This window comes from Puntigrus tetrazona, chromosome 13 (assembly GCF_018831695.1).
Source record: "Puntigrus tetrazona isolate hp1 chromosome 13, ASM1883169v1, whole genome shotgun sequence".
Lineage (NCBI taxonomy): Eukaryota > Metazoa > Chordata > Actinopteri > Cypriniformes > Cyprinidae > Puntigrus > Puntigrus tetrazona.
In genome coordinates this window covers 14,667,924-14,684,601 of record NC_056711.1, presented here as the reverse complement: position 1 = coordinate 14,684,601, position 16,678 = coordinate 14,667,924, and the positions used below count along the sequence as shown (strand labels likewise).

General features: G+C 35.8%; 1 protein-coding gene across 1 annotated transcript in view; it reads left to right on the top strand.

Annotated features, from left to right (window-relative positions):
* The window catches only part of eys (eyes shut homolog), a 156,511-nt gene that overhangs the window by 102,503 nt on the left and 37,330 nt on the right, over positions 1-16,678 (top strand). Inside the window, exons 32-35 of the mRNA XM_043256030.1 lie at positions 1,661-1,811; positions 3,398-3,510; positions 5,997-6,223; positions 14,054-14,221. Of these exons, the coding sequence (XP_043111965.1) occupies positions 1,661-1,811; positions 3,398-3,510; positions 5,997-6,223; positions 14,054-14,221 (659 nt within the window). The remainder of the gene's footprint in view (positions 1-1,660; positions 1,812-3,397; positions 3,511-5,996; positions 6,224-14,053; positions 14,222-16,678) is intronic.

Sequence of the window (16,678 nt, the reverse complement as noted above, 5' to 3'; positions counted from 1 at the left end):
TAGTTTTACTCAAATTTTGTTTACAAAACTTGTTACGCTAATTAGATTTCTTTGTTGTGTGAATTTCTTTGAGTGGTAATTCCTCTTTCCAATTCCGATTCATATTTTAATTAAACATCCTGTGTGTTGAGGCCAACAATTCAAATTCAGCTGCGAAAAATTCAGTATCATGCCCAACTGCGGCATTTCATATTCTTAAAGGCGCATGAGCACAAAAAAGCAGCCGGTTTAGTTCCGAGGTTCACAGAGAGGGTGGAAAATGGTCATGTAAAATTCAGTAACACCACTTTTGGCGCACAAAACGATATAAGTGGACCACAGAGAAAAATACAAAATGATATTATTTCAAAAAAGGTACTGTACAATGCAACCCCTTCAAGTTTCGCTGCCTTATTCATGTCTCACATGACCGAGTGAAACCGTGAAACAGTTTAAAGGACCGTGCTGTGCTTTATTGTCGCTTTTAAAGCATTTCTAAGTAAAAGGAGCATTCTCTCTGTGTCTGCTCAGAGACTCAATGGGACCAGTGGCTCTCTGGCGAGATGCCAGGTTGCTCTGGCGGAGCTCTTCTAAATTAACAGTCTCTTCGGTTGCTCCAGAGGGAGGACGTCCAGGGCCTGGTGGTCTTTCCTCCCGAGGTGCAGAGCAAAGCAAGAGTAGAACTCCACAGCCTGCGAATTACAGGCTTAACAAATCAGTCAAGATTGGCTTCTCTGAACCTCAGAAGAGAGAGAGACGGATATCAAGGCTGGGGGTTGGGGGGGTTCTGTCATTATGAGCTGAGCATCTGTAGGCCAATCCTCCAGCTGCACATAGTTATCCCAGAATCCACACTGAGGTAATTATCTTTCCTCCCCTGTTGTTTGGAAGGGCAGAATAAGCTTTGGAAATCTCCCAAGGCTTGGGTACATCTCCGGAACAGTCCGTCCGAGACACATAAGATGTCTTTAAAAGGAAGAGGGGAAATAATTAGCCGCAGGTGAAAGACGCCCTTGAGCATAGCAAATCATTTGTTTTGTTTACCAGGTTTTTTTCTGTCATGATTTACGGTGTCAAAACAGTAACCATTTTAAATAGCTTTTAACCGGCAATAAAACAGTTTACAGTTCTTTTTAAGCTGCATCGGATTAGTTTTGTTATGATATTCTGATATTTAAAACAAGCTTAAACCATTTGTACAAATGGCGTGGCCTTAAATCACACTGAGACTGTTCTAGTCAAAACCAACGATAACCATGATATTTTAAATTCTGTACTGGCTAATGAATTCACTGTGGACCCTTTTTCTTTCTCAATGCCTTCCTGTATCTCACGTATCCATGGAAACAACACAGTCATTAGGAGTCATTCAGCATAACCTGTTTTCGGTCTGAATATTAAAAAAGCGGAAAATAATAACAGATAAAGCTGCATTAGCAGTGCTTAGCTTTTAAAGTAATTGTGTTCTCCTTTAGGCATAGCAAATGTGTCTTATTAACATAAACTGAATTGCCTTAAAAAGACGTCTGTGGCATTAATACTAAAGATCATTAATTGAGTGCATTTACAGCCATTAGGTGAAGAGATACACAGGACCTGAAATGTTGATTTATAACAAGACAGAGATTTTTTGTCCACATGCATTTCACGCTGTTTGTTATTGCGCTTTTGTTTTGCACAGACAATATCTTTCTCCTTGTGAAGCCGAAGTCACTGTTACAGGTCTTGGGACTGTCAGAAGTATTCCGAGCAATTACACATCAGCCGTGAGTTTACAGAGAACTGACCGTCTCTTCATAGGAGGACTTCCTCTTCGGTTTCTACCTCATAAAGTAAGTTAATAATATGTTATTTTAAATGGGTCACATCCTGAGTAAAAGGGCAAGATAAAAGGTTTAGATAACCACGAAAACTACCATTCAGATGTTTGGGGTCAGTAGGTTTTCACAATATTACAGTTTTTACAGTCTTTCTTTTTATAAATGTCACTTTGATGAGCATAGGAGACTCCTATAAATAAAATACAATAAATAAAATTGGGGGGGCGGGGATTAATGTTTTCGAAAAGTCTTACGCTTAGGAAAAAAATTCGTTTCACAATGGTTTAAAATGTAACGTGTAATCAAATTGTAAAGTTGCTTTAATTGGCATCTTGGGTGTTTGAACTATCTCCAGTCCAAATAAGTCATTATAATGCTAAATTTTAAGTTATAATCAGGCCAAATGGGAATTCTGATTATAATGTGGACATAAAGAATGATTGATGGTTTGCCTTTGTCATTTTATCCAATGACCCGACTACTTACCGCAGAGACACGTCCAACTTAAATTGGATTAAAATGGACATGAAATTTGCAGTAATTTTCAGGTTACTAAAAACTGGTTCATAGGGCTTCAAAGAACTGTCAAGGTCTACATATTGACAGTGATAAAGCTCTTAGAAACTAGCAGGCACACTTTTCGTTTTCCTTCAGGCGGCCAGAAGCAGGTCACGGGCACTTGAGATACTGTTAGGTGAAGAAAAAGGAGAAGTTGAGATGTATTCGTCTAGACAACAAAGATTCTGCAAAACTGCTAATGAAATATAAGTGTGTGTGTGTGTGTGTGTGTGTGTATATATATATATATATATATATATATATATATATATATATATATATATATATATATATATATATATATATATATTAGTCAACAATGCAGTTTCTCCTACTCTCCTACTTGATTGACTCCAATAGCATTTGTTGCATTTACAAATGTATGTTTATAAAGGTCAAAGTCTCATTAATACGTACATGTTCCTTTATGTGTATAAAATGGATAGTTATTTCAATATTTACTCCCTCGTGTCAATCCAGACTTGTATGCTATTAAATGTTTTATGTAACACAAAAGGTGACATATTTAAATAGTTATTATGCCCCTCTTGCCATACAACAACAGCTTATAATAACCAAGGCCTGCTTAAAAGTGAAAACTGAATCTGTGAATAACTGAAACGTAAGCATTTTCATCACACAAAGCTGTTGCATTTTGGCAAGACTCAAGTAGAAAGTAGTGCACAAGTCATGAGAGCTACTTTTGTTGATGTGTGTTTTGTCCTTGAGATCCTTTGGTCACTGTGAATTGCTGTATGGAAAGATTTCTATAACAATTCTTTAACATATGTACTTTTATGTTCCAAGACGAAATAGTACAGGTTTCTTGAGAGACACGGGAGCAAGTAAATAATGACAGAATTTTTATTTTTGGATGAACTGTGCCTTAAAATGCAACCTCTTTGTTGTGCGGCACTTTCTTCTCCCAGAATAGCTGCTTTGTAGCCATTTTTCATTTTCACCCTTAGGCCCGAGATGTTTTTTCTGTTTTCCTCTGAAGAAACTGCTCGAGACTTTGTTGTTGTTCTGTGTTCCCTCAGGAAGCTGAACCTTTCCACAACTACACCGGTTGCATTGAAATAATCGAAATTAATAAGCTCAGAGGATTCCGTGTGGACCAGGCTATTGCCAGGAACAATGTTGACAGCTGCAGGTAATTGAACCTGATTTTCCATCAGGTATCAATACAATTTTTGGGCAGTGTTTAGAAGTCTAAATTCATTTAGACAACGATTCATATTAGTGAATCGGTTTGTTAAAAAATTAATTCTTCTCTGAATAGAATAATTTCTAAATGATTGTGTGTCACAAAAAAATCATCTTAAAATATATTAAAACAGAAAATTGTTGTTTGGAATTTTAGTAATAACAATATAACTGTTTTTTACTGTATTTTTGCAAAAAAATAGCACTTAAAAAACCATATGCACAACACTGATATTTGCAATTTGATTAGATTTTTTTTTTTTTAAAATGTATACATTTCTTAATTGGTAGCTTATATATTTGAATGATCTTTGTTGAATCAAGATAAATTTAGCAATTTTTTAATGGAGAAATATTCAATATTCATTCATTCAAAAAGCTTTATTATTAGCCAGAGAAATATTGAAAACAAAAAGCTAGATTTTTCATTTCGAAATGTTTCTTCCATAAAAAGTAGTAGTTTTGCTTCTTGCCTCGCGTCTCTTGGATGTGCTATTTGCCACTCTTGTTAGCTGTCTCTCAAGCACAAAATCTATAATTTAGCACGTCACTTGAGTGCACAGGTGCTGTACATTCATGCTGTGTGCAGATTGCTCATCAAGAGTGAGATTCTAGGGATGTTTAAGTGTTTGGCTTCACACATTGTGTATTATTGTTCCAAAGAAAATGCAAGCACTAATTTTGGCTTTTCGGCTATTTCTGTAAAAAAGACCAGTTTCTAGCAGCAGGACTGAGTCTTGAACAGAACCTGAAATTCGTTAATATTTAAATGACATAGATTTCCACTCTCTCTCTACATTCTCATTCTTTATTATTTATTCTGTTCTTTTATCTGGTATTGCATTGGACTGGCGAAATGGGTTTTGCAAATAAATGACATCTGTGTTTGCGGCATCTTACATGGCATAGTCTCATAAGAATTAAACGGAAACATTAATCAGGGCCATTTTAATGATAAATCATAGTTGCTTTGTGAGCTGATTTCATGGTTACTAATTGGAGAAGTGATTGATATGTAGGCCTAACTATGTTTTTTAAAAGTTTCTTACTCTACCATGCTTTATTTGGTTAGATATAATTAAAGTAGTTTAACATAAGGTGCATGATGTTGCTTGTTCAGTCATAAATCATAAGAGGGCAAGATGAGCGGCCATATTTTTCAGGACCAAATTGTGATGATTTACTCACACGTGTTGTTCTGAACCCGGAGCCATTCATTCTTTCATCCATCTGACACAAAACATGTTTAGCAGAATATTGGAACTGTTCTTTCCCTTAAAATAACAGCACATGTCTGAATTGATTTTCAGGATTTAGGTCATTATGTCCATACTGATGCTCATCCATTTGTGTTAAACAGCACAATTAATATAGATTTTTAATGTGCATGCGAGTATGATTTTAATTTTACAAATGGGGGTTGTCTGTGTTGAACGTAATTATAAGATTAAGGATTGCAGACGAGGTTGCTCTGTATATCCTTTGCCCCTCTGATTAAAACACTAGGGGGGAAGCCACTAAGAATGAATGTCACCCACTGATAGTGCTGCTTATTTGCATGCACATTCTGCATTGTTCTAGCGCCCGATTCACTAAAAGAATTATGCAAATCAGGTAAATGTCCACAAACTTCTGTCAATCTGGAATTCCTGATCTTGTTGGTCATTTCTGAATGCTAGAGTGTGGAGGAAACGCAAATGTCTGCACCTAAGTGTTCATTTTTTTTTTGGTTTCTTTTTTTAACATATTTATAAATATTTTAAATATTTCACATGCTTTTGAAAATCCAATGTTTAGTTGATCCTGACAAGTGCTCGTTGTCACAATTGTAAACACAAAGACTTAAATTACTTGTGATTTTGACCCTTGGACTATTTCCTTGTTTTCTGTCTTCCCTGACCATTGCTTGTGTGTCGGATTATTCTTTTGCCTCTATCCATCAACAAGCTTTATTTTGACAAGCTTTATTTAACACTTAATTTCAATAGTACAAATTACCGTTACATGAATTTCTTTAAATGTAACATTCGTTTTAATCCTGTTCTTGCATTCAAATTTGAACTGCATATGTGTATCCTCTTTGCTGCCTTAAATTCAGAAATTGATTTGGAGTTTAAAAGGCATTGTTAATTAAATTACGAATGCCACACAGCCCATAAACATCTCTTTTAGATGACATTTCATTTACCCCTTGCCTTTTTACAGTAAATGGATGTGATTAGGCTCAGATATCACTGAGTTTCATGAATAAGTGCGTAATTGTGAATAATGTGCCTGGTTAAACTGGATTGCTCGTGCTTAGCGAATTAAACGCATGTTTTTGTGCTCTGAAATAATTATAAGTGATTACTGATTAGTAAATATGCCCTGTGGTAGTGTATTTCAGCGTTTAATCCTCGCCTTTTCATTTTCTCACGTGTTGACTCACTGTAGGCCTCTCTGGCATCGTGACCCACCAGCAGACTCTACAGAACCGCCTCAGTTCATCACAGTAGAAACCACTCCGGATAGGCCTATCCCACCCACTCAGCCTTCACCTGTGTGTCCACAGGGGCTCTGTCTCAACGGTGGATCTTGCCGGCCCATTTTTCTACCCAGCGGAGCCTCGTCTTTCTTCTGTGACTGTCCCCTGCACTTCACAGGACGCCTGTGTGAACAAGGTAAGACCTCCCTACTAAAATTAACCGTATACATTCATTTAAAGCAGTCAAGTATGGTGTGGAGCTTTAAAACAAAGCATTCGGGTTCATGTTGTAATGATACATAGTGGCTCTCCTCCAAAAGCACCTCCACACCTTTTGACTACACATTTTTACGAAGGAAAATGGAATCCTTGCCCTGTTGTTGGACCAGGGATCACTTTAAATATGTGAATAAAGTAAGGTCCATATAAGCAAGTTGTAATGTCAGAAATCCCTCACTCAGAATCTCCTCAATTCTTTAGTCCTACTACAAATGAGATGGTGACCCTGTCACCTGTGTTCTCCAGATTCATTTTACCTCCTCTGCCTCATGCCAGGATAAGACATGAATGATATTAAATTCTGGTAAGTGGAAAGTCTTTTACACAGTGAACTCAAATGATATTGACTGACACTCAACGTACTGTACTGAACTGACACGGCAGAATATTTCACACTTTAACAATTTAGTCAACTCTGAACTGACAACGGACTTTCCTTTTATCAAAATCACCACCTTGTCTGTGAAAACTGAATTTTTATGCACTTCCAGCAGTGAAGTATTCACTGTAATGCGCTCCTCTATAGTGCTAATTGCCTTTTTATTGTATTTTGCACCAGCTTCTGCTGACTCACCATGTTTTGCCCTGTATCAATAAGCCAATGCTCAGGTAAAGAGCTAATTTGCTGAGCTACAAGTTCATCTGTCTCTATCGATGTAACATTCAGATGCTCTGGCGCTGAGATGCCTGGCTTCAAATTAATTAAAAATCATTTATTCTTCTCTCGGGTTTCTATTTTTGTACCGTGCCAGACATTGATTGATGTGCTTGTGAGCAGATCAGTCGAGTTCTTGCGTGAGTAGAAAAAAGACCTTTTCAGATAAAGCTGTCAGTATTTTCACATTTGTTTACTACTACTCATTGTGGAAAAATATTTGCCATTTCTTACGAATATACTACAAAATGACTTTTAAAAAACTTTAAAGGCACAAAAGTTTTACCGTGAGTGCAATTATGTAGCATAAAATGGGCCTGTGTGAAAAGTATATTTTTTTTTGCTAGAATCACACATTAGGGTTTTATCTCCAGTTTGGCCTCATTAATTGCAGATAAAAAATTACATGTAATACATGTAGAAAATGAATGTGTATCATAAGTTCTTTTTAGGGTCTGTTTTACACTTTCTAATAGAAAGTTGCACTTGAATCTGGTCGTATGTTTAGAGATATGCATATTATACAAGCAAACACATATCTAAAGACATCTTTGAATTTATTTATTTTATTGAAAGTGAGAATTTAAAGCTATATTGACATTACATGTTATTGAATTTGGAATAATTAATGAAAATGTTTTTCCATGAACAACAAGAGGGCCAGTTCTGTCGGAAAGCTTTTAAGTTCTTGCTCTTAGTTCTTCCTCTTCATTGTGAATGCTGGTTCCTAAATACATTTGACAGCAGTTGAAAGAAGCGTTCTCCTTTTTTTCTCATTTCTGCTGTTTATTTATTTATTTTCCCAGGCATGCACAGCAGAGCTTTTAGTTTCAAAGCAGTATTTTTTCGCTTTGCTTTTTTACTTTTGACCATGTCAGCCATATATGTGTCAAATGGTTGTTCCAAGTTGGTAAGACAGATCAACAAGGCAACAACAGGCTTCGTGTTGAATCATTAAGAGAAATGAAACGGATGGCATAGCAGTAATAGTGGTTAATTAATGCATTAAAAAAGCATGACTAAGGTAGAAGACAGTATCTTCCTAAAATTCTAAGATGAAGAAAAAAAACTTTATATATTATAAAGGTCATAGTTTAGCTTCACCGTCAGCTCTAGATAAACTGACCTTCTTGTCACTATAATTTAGTCTTCTTCAATTACTCTGTTCGTTGACTAGCTGGCATCAGCAAACATGTCACAGCAAAACAGTAGCAAACATCCTGAGGGTGAAGGGGTGAGGAAGATGATCGGGTGTCTGTGACTTCATAATGGAAAGGGAGAGATCGGGTCACACTGAATCTCTTCAGTGACAAATAAGAGAACAACTGGCCTCAGAGATGATATCCAATGCGTGTAGAAAGATTGATATAATATTTTCTTGGAAAACAGGTATATAGGATAACACCCGCTGGTTCAAACTGCTGGAAATAGTCTGAATAATCACAAAAAAACTACTCAACTGCTTATTCAGCAGCATTTTTTTTCCTTTCTGAATCAATATGAATTTACAATGACCTGAAATAATGATTTTTGAGTAAAACAGTGTTTAGTGACCATTAAATTAAAGACACACCATCTCTGAGACTCCTGCGAGGTTTACAATTAATGTCTCTTTCTACTGTACATTAATTTGTGGAAGGGCAGAAAGGAATTTTTATGTGATTTTTGCTTCTCTGTGATATCTCCCTGGTGGGATTTTTACAACTTGAGAGTGAAGTGAGTGCGTTAAATCAGCGGCAGTGTTTCCTTGTTATTAGGTGCTGGGAGGGTAAGGAGCTTTTTTGTATTGTTTTCACGTTGCAAAGGTATCTAGCTAAATCATTATTGTCTCAGGTTATTGGAAACTCTGTAATTATACTCATCAAAATTCTTATTATACTGATCAAAATGTCATTTTGCTCAGAAAGGCTGCATTAATTTAATCGTTGTGACATAATTTAACTTTTTTCATATGCTTTATTATAGAACTTCAGATATTTCAGCAGCTGTTATTCCAGTATTTTGATCCTTCAAAAATCTTCGTTGGCAATTCTTTGAATGTACAACAATAATAGCAATTAGCATTTATTCGAAAATGATTTCAGGACATTCCGGATGTGTTTGCTGTCACTTTTGATTAATTTAATGCACATTTAAAGAACATTTTGACATTACGAACAAATACGAATTAACAATAAATGATAGCATAAGTTATCATTAACTTAAATTAATGCATATTAACAAATAAAATAACTACCATTGCATAAACTAATGTTAACAAACTGAACAAAGTATTGTTACCAGTTTATGCATATGCTGTACACGCAGTCCCACATTGCAGTCAAAAATATGGGGAGCAAAATACAATACCCACACATATACAAGTGAAATGTGAATAGTCAAAAAAATGTGATGTCAGCAATGTTCCTAATGACAAGTTGTCATCAAGATGAAATGACTTTATTTGCCTCTCAGCATTTTTCACAGCTTGGTCAGATCGTGCCCTCCTTTGGGAGCTACGGATGCACATGTGCCTTACACCTCAAGAGTAATAATACAGACAGGGTTTGGTGTCAGGGCATTAGTATATATACAAGATGGTTTCCTCCGTATAAAACTGCTCTGCTTGCTTTCAGACTTATTTTGGGGCATAATCTTGACACACGAGTCCCTAAAGGAGAAAAGAGCTCCGCGCTGTGCATTTGGTGCACGCTGCATTTCAGAGAGCGTATACAGCTGTCTGTCACTTTGTCCATTTACCGGTTTCTTGATCAGGCTTTTTGCAGCGACTGCTTTGTTTACTCAGGCATTTATTGATGAAACGAACTGTCCGTGATGAGTCTACAGTCCTATAAAAAGCAGGAAGGCAACCGGCGACCTCTCTCAATAACTCACTCAGCACTTCCGCGCTCTTACGCCCTTTTCTCGGCACCTCTGCCATTTGTTCTCAAAGTGCTAATTTGCAGATAATTAAGTAATCCACTGAAATGTTATTTGTCCCTCTGGGCACTATGCAAAGCAAGGGGGTTGCTATATTCAGGGCTGACTCATTTGTAGTTCTCTCATGGGAAATATCACATAATCAAGCAGACACTGTATTAAATAATTCCTTTGAGCTTACAAATAAAGTTGTTGGGGTTTTTTTCAATGACCACATAACATGCAAGAGTATCGAAAAATTGGTTTAGAAACAATTTACATTTAGAAATTGCTTGTAAATTTCATTGAAGACATTGGATTAATTCATATCAAGCCACCTTTATTTATATAGCGCTCTTTACAGTAGATATTGTTTCAAAGCAGCTTTCCAAATAACAAGTTAATTGTGTTGTTTTTTTTTTAACTCCAGTCAGGTCAGTGTTGATTCGGTTTGGTTCAATAACTACATGTTCAGTTATGAAACGAGTTCAATTTAGCAATAAGCAGTTTTACAGAAAACAGTGGTGTCATTTCTCAGCTCCGAGAAAAGTCAGTGTTGATTCTGTTCAGGATAGCAAGTGTCAAAATTGAGTGATTTGTCAATTATGAACAAATTTGATTCAGCTACAGCAGCTCTACAGAAGACAATAGTATCAGTAATCAACTTTTGTTCAAGATCAATGCAGCTGTAAAGCAGCTCTGGAAAGACAATAGATACGAAGCTGGATATGTGTGATGCTAACATTAACCTTAAGAAAACGTACCTATATCGACATAGATAAAAAAATGTGTCAGGGTCCACATATTGAATCTGTATTTTAGCGCCACTCATTGGACATTTCTCTTTTTTCTCTCCGTCGAAATGTGCATTATGAGGTACACATTTTTATGAGACCAGGTTGGTTGATTCAGTTTATTATGAAATAATTCAGGTCAGTATAAGGGCCGATGTTGCAGAATTTAACAGTGATGAACAAATTTGATCAATCTAGAAAACACCTCTACAAATGTGTCATCATTCAGCTCAGTTCACATGTTATTCTGATAAGTCACTGCCACCAAATTGATGACAAAAATTAGTTTGAACCCATCCTAAGCAAGCCAAAGTGTCAAGATCATGAACAATATTTTTACAGTGCATGAATAGGAACGTTGTAAATCAGATAGCCTTTGTCACCGCTGATCGCACAGTATCTAGTGTTTGCTGCGTCAAAGTTGTCTGTAATGCCCAAGAAAAAAGCACGGTCACCTCTTTCAGCCAGTCGTTTGCTTTTCTTTCCCTTCGTCTATCCATCAAGACAGTATCTGTGCTTATCTCACGGTTCATCAGCCTCGTAAAACTCCCCCTTAAACAGCAGCCCTGAGAGTGTGCACTATTTTCTGCTGAGTTAGAGGAATCGGGAGGCCGTTTGAAAGGCTCCTTCCCTCTGACTGCAGTCCGATCTGCGTGGAGCGCTGGGAATCGCTCGATTTGCTTGGCCGCTTTCTGAGCCTCAAACTCTGTTCGGTTTTGACGGCCCTTTTGGGTGGAGTTTGAGGGCTGTTTACTTGCTGACAAAGTTTTTCGATGAGAATTATTATAACAAGCCTAGGGATTTGACAGAGGAGCCTCTCTTCCTTTAGTCTGAGTCAAATTAGACTTTGCCGCTTGGCACAACGATTATTGTCAGTGTTGGTGCTTGATGCGAGGAGCGGAAGAGTAATATTCTCTAGGGCAAGAGGCGAGATTAATCCTGGTTCACAAGTGTGACAGATTCCTCTGGTTCGACTAAACAGATTTACTGTCCGGCCCGAAAATCTGATTATAGACAAGTTTCTGAAGTGAAAATGGCAAATTTTGTTACAGTATTGTGTTATGTAGATATGGTGCATTCATCATCACTCACATTTAAGCAAGATAGAACATTGTGTTGTTGTTTCATTTATTTATTTTTTATTATTTTAAGAAAAAGAAGAGGCTGAGCCACTGGTTTAACAACAACAATTTCACATAAATGTAGAGCCAAAAGGTCAAAAGGGTCATCAAAGACTCATTACTTTTTCACAAGACATTTGGGACGATGTTCTGTCTCTCACTGTCATTATTTTCAGGATGGATGGTTTGCAGTCAAGCCTCTGCCTAACCAGCATCTGTAACAAGCAGCTAGACACAATGTTAGGCCCAAACACTTTATCACACTGATCATAATGGATCATTATCTGAAGCTCTACATCTGCAATGACAACCAGACCAGACCACATATAGGGAGCGAAGAAAAATAATCTAATTTTATATGTCCGCTGTAAAACAGGGATTGTTAAACTGGAGTCTGGGGAATGTTATTATTGATGTATTGAATAAATAAAAACATTTTCCAAATTTTGACATTTTTACTGTTTAGTTTGCTTTTTAAACATTGCTCAGATATGACAGTAATCTCAAAAAATTTTGTTCTGTTGATGGATAAGATACAAAAAGGATATATAGATAGTAAAAAAAAATTTTGTTTGTTTGTTTTTTTAAATCTTCGATAAAAAAACTTAATAATAAAATAAAAAATGCAGATTGATGTGGTAAAAAAATTATTCAATATTATTTATTACATTTAGAAATTGTTGCGTTAATTATTGATGTAGTGAATAATATTTTCATTTACTGAATTGGTTTTAATTGCTTGTTTTCAAAAGGATTTTTGGGATAAATTAAAAAAAAAAGGCTGATAATGCACAGGGCAACTTTTTGAGAAATTTTACTGGGCAACTTTTTTGGAGCACAGTTTCTTGGGCATGTTCCCGTTAAGACTTTCTATCTCACCATGGTTCCCATTTGACTGCAACATTGCCCAAAGTTGCCCCATGTATAATCAGCCTAATACTGTAATGCTGAACTATTGTCAAAATGACAGCTTAACATATATATCAGCTTTAAAATGTCTCTAGTAGTGTTCGAATCAGAAACCGGTCCCTTGTGTTGGTTAGTTAGATGACATTTTAGTCTGTCATTGCATAAGTCAGTTACAGTAAATTGCCTTTCCTGGCCTCCCTGAGAACCGCATCCTGCGCCTGCTGAATCAACTTTAATGCGTGGTGTACATGGACCGCACACCCTGACACACGTTCAACACGGACAGGCCACGTTGAAGTCTTGTCACATATCCCTTGACAGTGTCGTGCTGCATACATTGCCTTCTGTGTAAAAGCTAACAGATCATTACCGCGGCAGAGAGGTCCTGACCATAGCACACAACACCCACCTTCCTCTTCCCCTAAAGTCACTGTCGTCTGTCACCATGTGGGAGATAACATTGCTTCAGAACACGTCCTGACAGGATCCTCCTGCCTTTACGTGTAGGCTACTTATCAGAGTCTGGCAGACGTTACTGCTCTTGACTGTGCATTCAGCGTGGAGGTTATACTAGTAAACCATCAAAAGTCATAATGTCGCTAGTCCGATAAATATAAATATATACTGTAATTGTACATTTTTAAAATCCATGTTTTCTATTTTGTCATCAAATAATTTCGTTTTTGTAGTACTATTTGTGAAGAAATATTTTGTCTTACTACTTAAATACTTTATATTTAATATTTATCTCAAAATAACATCCTATATCTGAAACAGAAATGCTATTAGAAATTATTTTACTGTCACTTTTGATCAATATAATCTATCCAGAATTTTGTACACATATAATCGTTTAAATGCTAGTATATGCAAAAAAAAACTAAGCAAGAGAGCATAATCATTTTTTATCACTGACAATAATAAAATATGCAGTTAATCAGCATATTACAATTATTTCTAAAGAATCATGTGACATTGAAAACTGGAGTAATGATGCAGAAAATTCAGCCTTGCCTTTTGTTTTTATATTTAATATATCTTATATATTTTTCTTTTATATATATATTTATGTTAATTGGTATTCTCTTAAGTGCTTTAGTGTAAATAACAGAAATATTGTAAATATTTCTGTTATTCGTTTTTTATCAAATAATATCTTGTTTAAATAAAACTTAATTATTCCAAATGTTTGATATTCTGTATGCGTATGTACACTTGGAAATATTTGCCCTTTTATGAAATGTATTTGTCACACCACATGCATTTAAAACCTAATTATTAAGGACAAAACTGTGCGAAGGACAGATGTTTACTTGAACTGTCAAATGCACCTTTTACTGAAAGAATTGTTATTTTTCTCTTTTTTTCAGATGCAACAATCTTTTTCCCTCGATTTGATGGTACCTCTTTCTTGGAGTTGCCATCTCTGACATCCCTGTTTCAGTCAGACATGCACTTTACAAGCCATTCCACTGAGAACAGGAGGACCATGTATTTGATGATGAAGAGCAAGACACCTCATGGTACTATTCTCTACTGTGAGTATCTGAGAGTCACTGGAGAATTTAGCTCTCAAAAGTCCCCATGAAATCAAAATGGAGAGTTTCGTGGCTTTTAGTGCTTGTCTGGAACGCTGGCTTTGAGCTCATCCATATGCTAAAATGAATTTTTAGGATATGTACACATTTCTCTTCTGGGAAACCAACTAAAATACAGATGACTCACCTTGCACACAGGAGCGCATGCTAATTTTTGTCTATTAAAATGCAGTCCTCTCCTCCTAATACCATCTGTGTTCAACAGAGGTTAACATAGCCCAGCATATACTATTATGAAGCAAAAAGTTCATTTTATTATAAACATCCTTATACGGTTCAAAAGTTGTTCGTTCCTCACCAAGGCTGCATTTATTTGATCACAAATACTTGTAAATGTTATGAAATATTATAATTTAAAATAACAGTTTTCTTTTTGAATATATTTTACATTTAATACATTTTTCGGATGGCAAAGCTGAATTTTCAGCAGCCATTACTTCAGTCTTCAGTGTCAAATTAATGCATCCTTGCTGAAAAAAAAGTAAAAATAATAATAATGTTTATATTAAATAATATTTTGAATGGTAGTTTATATATCGATAGAAATTGTAGCTACTGAATATTCTAATGTGTAAAAATATTTTTTTTAATGCTGTTTAAAGCTCATGAGATGCTTCTATTTTTATTGGACTTCCTTTTTCATTTTGCTTCAGAAATACATCGAATACAGTTAACCATGGAAACCTCGTCAGGCCTTCAAACATTTCTAACTGAAAACTTGCGCACAGGCATCATTAGCTGTGCTAATTTCAAACCAATGACATATTAGTCATAAATTACATGTTTCTATGGCTACCTGCTCGTTTTGCGCTCCAACATTAGGGTGAACGGCTGTATATAAATACACCCAGAGTATGTAAGAATGATATTGTCAGTTTGATTTGAGAGGTAAGTGATTAATTTTGACATGACGTTCTTGAAATATTGGCTGTTTGCTCCTTGCGTGTCCATTGAATAGCAATCACATCCAAACGATGCGGAAAGTTTGACTCGATAACTCATACTCTATCTGTGTGTGTTAATGAATAATTGGCTTCTCGGCATCGCAGGCTGCGGATTACACACACTGAGTTATGAGACTGTGAATATAACTGTAAGCCTCAGCGCTAAATTAAAACGCCGGACCGTCGACTGTACCTCTTTATCCAGTAATGAAGTCCTCTCTCAGGACATGTTAATGACATAGCAAATGTCTCTAGGTGAAATCAATCACACCAGGATATGTGCTGTGGGCTGAATTTAAAGTTATGATGGCTGATCCCATTAGCTAATTGGCAAACCCTGCTGGATGATGCTCTTCAATTACTTTGTCCTAAACAAATATAGTCCCTTGGCTGGGCCGAACTCCAAATGAATGAGTATTTGGGGATTTTTACCTGTAAATGAGTGAATTAAATTTACATTAATTATAATGCATTAAAATTTATTGGAAAACAGGAATATATTATACATGGTCTTTGTTTTATTAAACGTTGCCTTGCTGACAAATCTCTGTCGTACTCAAGAGTTCAGGCTTTTTAATCAACTGATTGACGTAATAATTGGCTATACATATTAACCGTATGTCCAGAAGCACTCGTTGTCAATCTGGCGCCTTGTAAACACAAATTTGTTTCCAAACTGATTGATTAAAAATCTTGCGCGCCATGACTTTAGCAAGTCAGATAAAGTAAGTCAATGAGATTAGAGCTTGTCAGATCCAGAGTAAACTTTCCTGTTTGTTTGTGATCCAACCAGCAGAAATCATAGCTAAATTATTTCAGCGAAACATGTGAAAAGGCTCATTTTTATGTTGTGTTATTGGAGCTACAGGATAGGCCCCTCTCACAATATTTATCTAAAAAAAATACTATACGTCTTCTAATATCTTAAATATTTATTGATGAGATTAGACGGAAAGGTCTGCATGCTCAATGTCACACATTATTTAAATTGCAAGATAGAACATTTCCTCTTCGTTTTACATAATTACTTAATTTTCAAATATGATTAGTAACATATTTATTTTTTCGTGGCTGAACTTTTGATCACTTTTAGTTTTATCCAAATCATTTAAATCTTTAAAATGCAGTGAAAAAAATCAGTAAAAATACTTTTGTCTTTTAATATAAAATTTTAACACAATTGCTGCAACAGATTGCTTTGAAGGACGTTTGTATAATTTTTTTCTTCATACTAAAACATCATCACGTTCGTCTGAATATTGTGCTCATGCAAGAAGTTTGAAATATTGTCACTGTTTTTGTGTGAAGTGCTTTATCAATTATTGTTTCACTGTCACATTTGTAGTCAGCGTTGCTCAAAATTTCAAGCTTATTTCAAATGGTTAAAATGCAGTCCATATTACATCAGTAGCAGCGGTCTTGGCAATCACCTGACATTTAAATAACCTGATAG